Here is a 6,167-nt window from a genome sequence, read left to right as displayed (position 1 = left end):
TTCTGATCTCATTTATTTTTGCACGAGGGAAAGGCTGAGAATGCATCCCACTAGGAACGGCTCTGATGGGAGCGACTGAAGGACGGGATGGGGACCGGGAGCAGCCCCCAAGAAAGGGCTGGGGAGCTGTGGGGAGGGGGCCAAGTCCCAGGCTGCCCAGCCGGGGGGTCTCACTGAGCACGAGCTGCTCCGGGGGGGCTCACAGGTGTTCCTGTGGGTGCCAAAAACCTCCAATGCTTTTCCAGTGACGCAAGAGAAACATATGGGGAAAGACAAAATAAGAAATTACGATGACTGCGGGACAGGGGTGAGAAAGCCCTTCACGTGCGTTTGCTTCCCAAGCCCCGACTGAGCTGCCCGGGAAGGCATCGTTCCATGGAAATCAGACTTTCATTTATCGTCTGAGAGGGAAAGGAATTTTCCTATGTTTTATACGTTTCCTACAATAATCGCAGAGCGTGGCTGTAAATGTTGCTATAAATAGGGCACCCTTTTTAAACGAGACCGTGTGTGAAAGCCATCAAGTCTGGGCTGCGCTGCCCCAGGGCACAGCCTGGCCAGGGCAAGGCAGCAAGGTGTCCGTATTGGGCCAAAATGAGGGATTTTCTTCCCAAGTACTAACAGTGTGCTGCCTGTGCCTGCAGCACCCGCATGATGCCCACGCTGACGCTGAAGAGCTTCAGGCAATGCAAGGCCACCCCCTCTCCCCCATAAGCATGCACCCGTACCCCAGAACAAGAAACACATCACACACATGCTCCAGCGCTTGATGGGTGACCCCTTACCTGCCCATGGAGAGCCTCCCGAAAGCACCTCCCCAGCAGCCCCGGGGCTCTCTGCTGCTGCTGGCCGCTCTCTGTGGCGATGCTGTTGCCGTTCCCCTGGGCGTAGGTGTACCAGGGCACGGCAGCCAGCTGAGGCACCAGGACAGCCTCCACGCTGTTCTCTTCCGACACCTCGGTATCACCCCGCACCCTGGCCACCTGGTGAATCTGCACAGTGGCTTCTGGAGGGTGGTTGATGTGGACGTTCACCAGGGAAGGGTTTAGGGAAGCTGGAAGGTGAGTTTATACCACAGCTGTGACAATCTGGCAACAATTTTGGCACCTGAAGAGCATTTTGTCATCAACAAAGCCACAAGGGAGGAGAGGTAGACTGACCCCATCAGGAAATCTAGAGGAAAATTGCATCTGAGAGAAAATACTTCTCTGGCCCAAAACTAGGACAAACCTACCAAAAACTTTCACTGGCAACTTGAGGCCTTCAGAAAATAAGGGAACCACTTTTCTAACAGCCTCGCCTGAAAAGGCAAGCATAAGAGTGTGGTGGCCTTCTCGGGCCTGTTAACGAAGATCTGAGGAATACCCAAGTAGGAGGACTCAGACGTATGAGGGCAATGCAGGGTCTGGAGTCCCCGGCCATGCTCACCCAGCTGGTTGGACAAGGGTAGGGTGTAGGTGGAGTGCTTCATGGAGCCGCCGGCCAGGGTCTTGGGGGCTCTCCCTCCTTGCTTCTTTTCCAGAGAGGGAGCTGGCAGGTGGCAGAACTTCCCCGTGGAGTTTGAGGGGCACCAGCACTCGTCCCGGCCCACGCAGCGCCCTCCATTCAGACAGGGGATCTGGCAGAAGTCTGCAAGGCAAAAGAGACATCTGCTTAGCAATTGCCTCTAGCCAAGGGGTGCCTGGGGGAGGCCAGGCAGCTGGATCTGGGCCAGCATTAGCCCCGTGGTGCCCAAGGAGCACGCAACACTGGGTGCTGGACCCAGCACCGGGCTGGGGTCAGCACTTGGAGCCTGGAGGCAGCCCCGGGGTCCCTGCTGTGCACCACCATCCATCAGGCGGCAGGTGGAGAAGCATGGGTCCTCCCTGAGCTCTGCTCAGGGTTGGAGCCATGGGTTGAAGATACTGAGCCCTCCCTTGCGCTCTGGGGCCATGGCCAGCCTGGGGCACCCATGCCCTGTTGGGGCAACCCCTCAGGGCCAAGGTGGTGTTGCTGGCACAGCAGGATCCCTTGGAGTGGGGCAGGAGCTACGGCAGCCACATGCGGTAGAGTCAGCACAATTCCTCCTCTTCTGCATCGCCCCCCTCCCCACTTGGCAGGGTTTTTACTCCCAGCCCAGAAGGGAGCTCAGTGGGGATGGGAGAGGCAGAAGGAGAGAACGGGCAGAGAGCCACGTCCTCAGAGCCTGTCTCCCAGCCAGCCCTGGCCCTGCCAGCAGCTCAAGTGGGAGAAGCTTGGAGTGGGACAAAAGAATCAGGAGCGATTAGTCTGCACAGGCTCGGAAAAAGCATCCAACAGATGAAACCAAAGTCATGTCTTTTCTGGCCTCATCAGATGCTTGGAGCAACCCAGAGCGTCTCTCAGTGTGAGCGACGCTCGGGCAAGGCACGGGATTTCCTGACAGATCATCCTGACTCATTCCAGCGTGAGAGGAGATGCTGCTGCTGCACATCCCAGGATGGCTCGTTAGGTTCATCCCAGGGGATGAGCTCCCATCCTGCTCTGAGTTCATTTGCTCAACCTCAGCAACCAGTTTTGGGGGTAGGAGACACATCTTTGGACTGGGATCTAGGCAGAAATTCCCGTGAACCCTGTATCAGTTGGCATCCGCAACAGCCAGACTTTGCACTCTCTCCATGTTAGAAGAACTTGAGAGTTACAAAGGCTGTCAGAGGACGAGTCCCACCAGGTCCTGCAGGCCCACCAATTGGCTCCACAAGGATGTGCCCAACCCACAGCTGGGTATCCCAGTGACCTCTGGAGCAATCCCAGCAGCTCTGAAAGGCGAGCAGAGGTTTCAGCGGCCCTGTTTATAGGAACAGCTCGCAACCTGCAGCCAGCTCTTCTGGCTGCCACGTGAGTGAAAGGAGAGAACAGGAGGAAATTAGGTGATGAAAGTCAGCCCCAAGACTGGATGCCAACGAAAGCAGTGAGCTGGCTCTGAGAAGGAGGGGGTGGCGAGGCTTGGCTGCAGGCCTGACTCAAACACACGCGTCCCCCCTACCTGGGGTGGGATGGAAACAGAAGTTGCTTGCCCAGGAAAGAGAGCAATGAGGCAAGGTCTGTCTTCCTCCCCCAGAGACAGAGATGGAGTAAGACTCAAAGACCCCAGGAGACATCCTCCAAGGCACTGGGAGAGGCCATCTCCTCCCACTCCTATAGCAGCTCAAGCCCTAAGTCTGTAGAGGCAGGAAAGGCAGAAGGAGAAGAGTCAGGGAGCAGGCAAGAAGATGGGCTGGGGGCCTTGGGGTGCTCACAGATGCGGAAGCCGGACTTGGGATCGTGGTCATGCCCCCCTTGGCTATAGAGAGTGGTGGTGTCTCCTTTCTCGCAGCTGTTGTAGCAGCGCCCGCTCCGGCATGTCTGTTTGCAGATGGTGGGTGTGAAGACAATTTTTATCTTCCTAATCTTCTCTGTCAGGTTGGCCCCTATGAAAGAAAAGGGACAGTGCTAAGTGGAAACAGCACCTCCAGGCCAAGAGGCTGGTTATCTGCAGCTCAAGCTCCAAAGCATTCCCAGAGCAAGGAGGCATCTGTGCCTCTCCCCGGGGCAGTGTCTCTCCTTGCCCCTCGCTCACTCCAGCCTGTCCTCTGCTCTGGTGTCAGTAAGGGTTTGTCAGCCCATGAAAAATGGCCAGCAGCATGCTCTGCCTGCCCAGCTGTAGTGGCATAGCTCCCTGTGAAGGGACACACACACACTAACTCCAGTGTAAAGAGTGGCTTTCTGCTTTAGACAGTATTCCTTCTCAAGTCATGTCAGTAGCTGGGAGACTGGCTGCCCTTAAAACCACTGGAAGGCTTCCCACACGAACAGCCACACTGGTATCCATCAGAGAGCATCAGGGCTTGAGAAAACCAAGGTCTCCCTTGAGCAAGCATCCCCTGACATCCTGTGGTTACCTGCAGCCCCCTCCTGGTCCCTTATCATCCTCACATTAGATATGGGAGGAAATGGTGCTCAGAGCTCTTGGGGGCTTGCAGAAAATGGACAGCAGGCAGAACTATTCTGTAACCATGAACCAGCCGTCTTGAGGCCATAGCCCTCCATCCCTGCTCAACACCATAGCCCTCCATCCCCACCCGACACCATAGCCCTCCACCCCTACCCAGCGAGACAGCTGTTTTTGCGGGTGCCCCCTGTGGTGTGCTCACCCCCGACCCTCCCCATTTCAGTCCCCACTTTCAGATTACAGCTTCAGTCAGGCTCACAGCCCTACTCATAAGGGCTGAGATGCCACATGGTGCCTCCCTGGGGAAGCACGGCTTCAGGGGGAGCCAAGCTGCAGAAGACAACTTGCATCTGTCCTAGCTGGGGATCTGCTGAGGCTCTGCCTCAGCAACCGCACATCCCGGCAGCCTGGCCTGATCCCTGCTCATGTCAGAAGGCACCAAGGGGGCAGCCAAAGGGAAGAACTAGACGCTGGTTGCACAATCTGACCTTGAGGGCTGCTCAGACTGAGGAGGAAGTTGGGAGACACGGTTCCTACAGACTGAGGCAATCCCCTCCAGGGCAGCCGTGCTGGGATGATGTTCAACACCTCTGGGAGGCATCTGTCACATCCCCCTGGCTCCTCTCCCCCTGCCATCAGCATGTTGCTCCCCTGATCTGTTCTCCTTCAGCAGGGTCTCTTTCTTCACCAAGCCCAGCAATGCCCATGCTGACCTTCCCTTTCCATCCCACTCAACGGCACAGCCCTGGGAGTCCAGGGTTTCTTGGGGATGCCCAGTCACACCACTGCCCTTCCCAGGACACCCCAACAAGAAGTCCCAAAAGAGTGATAGCCCTGGAGGCCTTACCCCTTGCAGACAAGGTGTGCTCCTGGGAAACCGTGTGTGGCCCAGAGCTGCTCTGCTCATGTCCATTCCCATTGGGGAGTGCATTAGAGGTGAGCTGGCCATTGCTGGCTGGGTAGCGTCGGACAGTCCGTGACGGCCCTGTGTGCTGGGGGGAGACAGGAGAGCCAATTCTGCTCTGAGTCCTGTGGAAGAGAAAAAATGAACCGATACTCCTCACGAGTAACTGCGCTGACCCACAGCTCCTGTCCACCAGGATGCCCTGTGGCAACCTTCACTGCCGAGCTGCCCGAGCCACCACCTGGATGAAGAGCTCTGCCTACCTGAGCAGGGTCCCACTCCTCACCTGCTTCCAGTCACCATGATGGCACCATTTCACTTTAGGGACTGTGACCCACGACCTGAGCCTGGCAGGGCACAGTCCTCACCAAGATACCCTCCCTGTACCGTCACAAATCAGTTCGTTCTTATGGTGGGAGCTTTCTCAGGACCTGCCTTCCCAGCCCCAAATGAGCACTGAAAAACCAGCAAGGCTGTCAGAAGAGAAACTGGACCAAGGGAAAAATAAACAAAAAATGGCCCACGAAAGTCACAAACAAGAGAAAATGACCAAGAACTTGCTCCTGTAAGTGCAGTTACAAATTTCTGCAGTAACTGCATTTACGGCTTTTGATGTTTTCTGGGGACTAAGCAAAGAGCAGCCATCCAGCTCACAAGGTCACACTTCTTACACTCCGCGATAAGGCCATGTAGACCACTAGGCAGAGCTTTTTCCATTAAACCAACAGAACACTCTCGCCTGCACCACCTGCAAGGAAAAAGGCTTTAGTATATCAGGGGCCAAAATAGGTTGGCTGCCCATATGCCCCTTGAGTTTCTTTGAAAATCCATGCCTTGGATTCCTCTGCAAACGAACTTAAGCACCAACAGGTCTTCTGCATGCCCTGTCCAACGCTGCCATCTCTGACCGAATGGCTGGGATAAACCAGCTCTGTCCCACCAAAGTGCCCAGAGAGGTCCATCCCACTTTATCGTTGTCACCATTTTCCCTGTCACAGCTGGCACAGGTGAGGTGTTTCTAAACCCAACAGGACTGGATGATCCAACGAGAGTTGGCTGACAGCAGCTCTGGCTCACCGACATTCCTGGCTTGGATAGCTTGGACTAATGGTAAAATCTGGGGAGATGGAAAGGGAGCTAATGCTGCACCGGTATTCAAACAGATCAAGCATGATACACAAAGTAACTGTCAGCCAGCGAGCCTGAGATCAGCCCTGAACAACAGAATGGGAAAGATGAGGAACGGGTCAATTCATTGGGAACTAATGGAAAGGGATATAGAAGTAAGGTCAAGCCAATGGGGTCTACGGAGAA

At 55.6% G+C, this 6,167-nt stretch overlaps 1 protein-coding gene across 1 annotated transcript in view; it reads right to left on the bottom strand.

Moving 5' to 3' along the window:
• The window catches only part of LTBP2 (latent transforming growth factor beta binding protein 2), a 96,098-nt gene that overhangs the window by 30,535 nt on the left and 59,396 nt on the right, over positions 1-6,167 (bottom strand). Inside the window, exons 4-7 of the mRNA XM_035902032.1 lie at positions 4,797-4,978; positions 3,258-3,428; positions 1,429-1,629; positions 786-1,054 (exon numbers count right to left, since the gene is read on the bottom strand). Coding sequence (XP_035757925.1) covers positions 786-1,054; positions 1,429-1,629; positions 3,258-3,428; positions 4,797-4,978 — 823 coding nt within the window. The remainder of the gene's footprint in view (positions 1-785; positions 1,055-1,428; positions 1,630-3,257; positions 3,429-4,796; positions 4,979-6,167) is intronic.

Source organism: Egretta garzetta, unplaced genomic scaffold, assembly GCF_000687185.1.
Source record: "Egretta garzetta isolate BGI_Z169 unplaced genomic scaffold, ASM68718v1 scaffold79, whole genome shotgun sequence".
NCBI lineage: Eukaryota > Metazoa > Chordata > Aves > Pelecaniformes > Ardeidae > Egretta > Egretta garzetta.
Note: the sequence above shows the minus strand (reverse complement) of the source record. Positions and strands in the feature narration are given on the sequence as shown.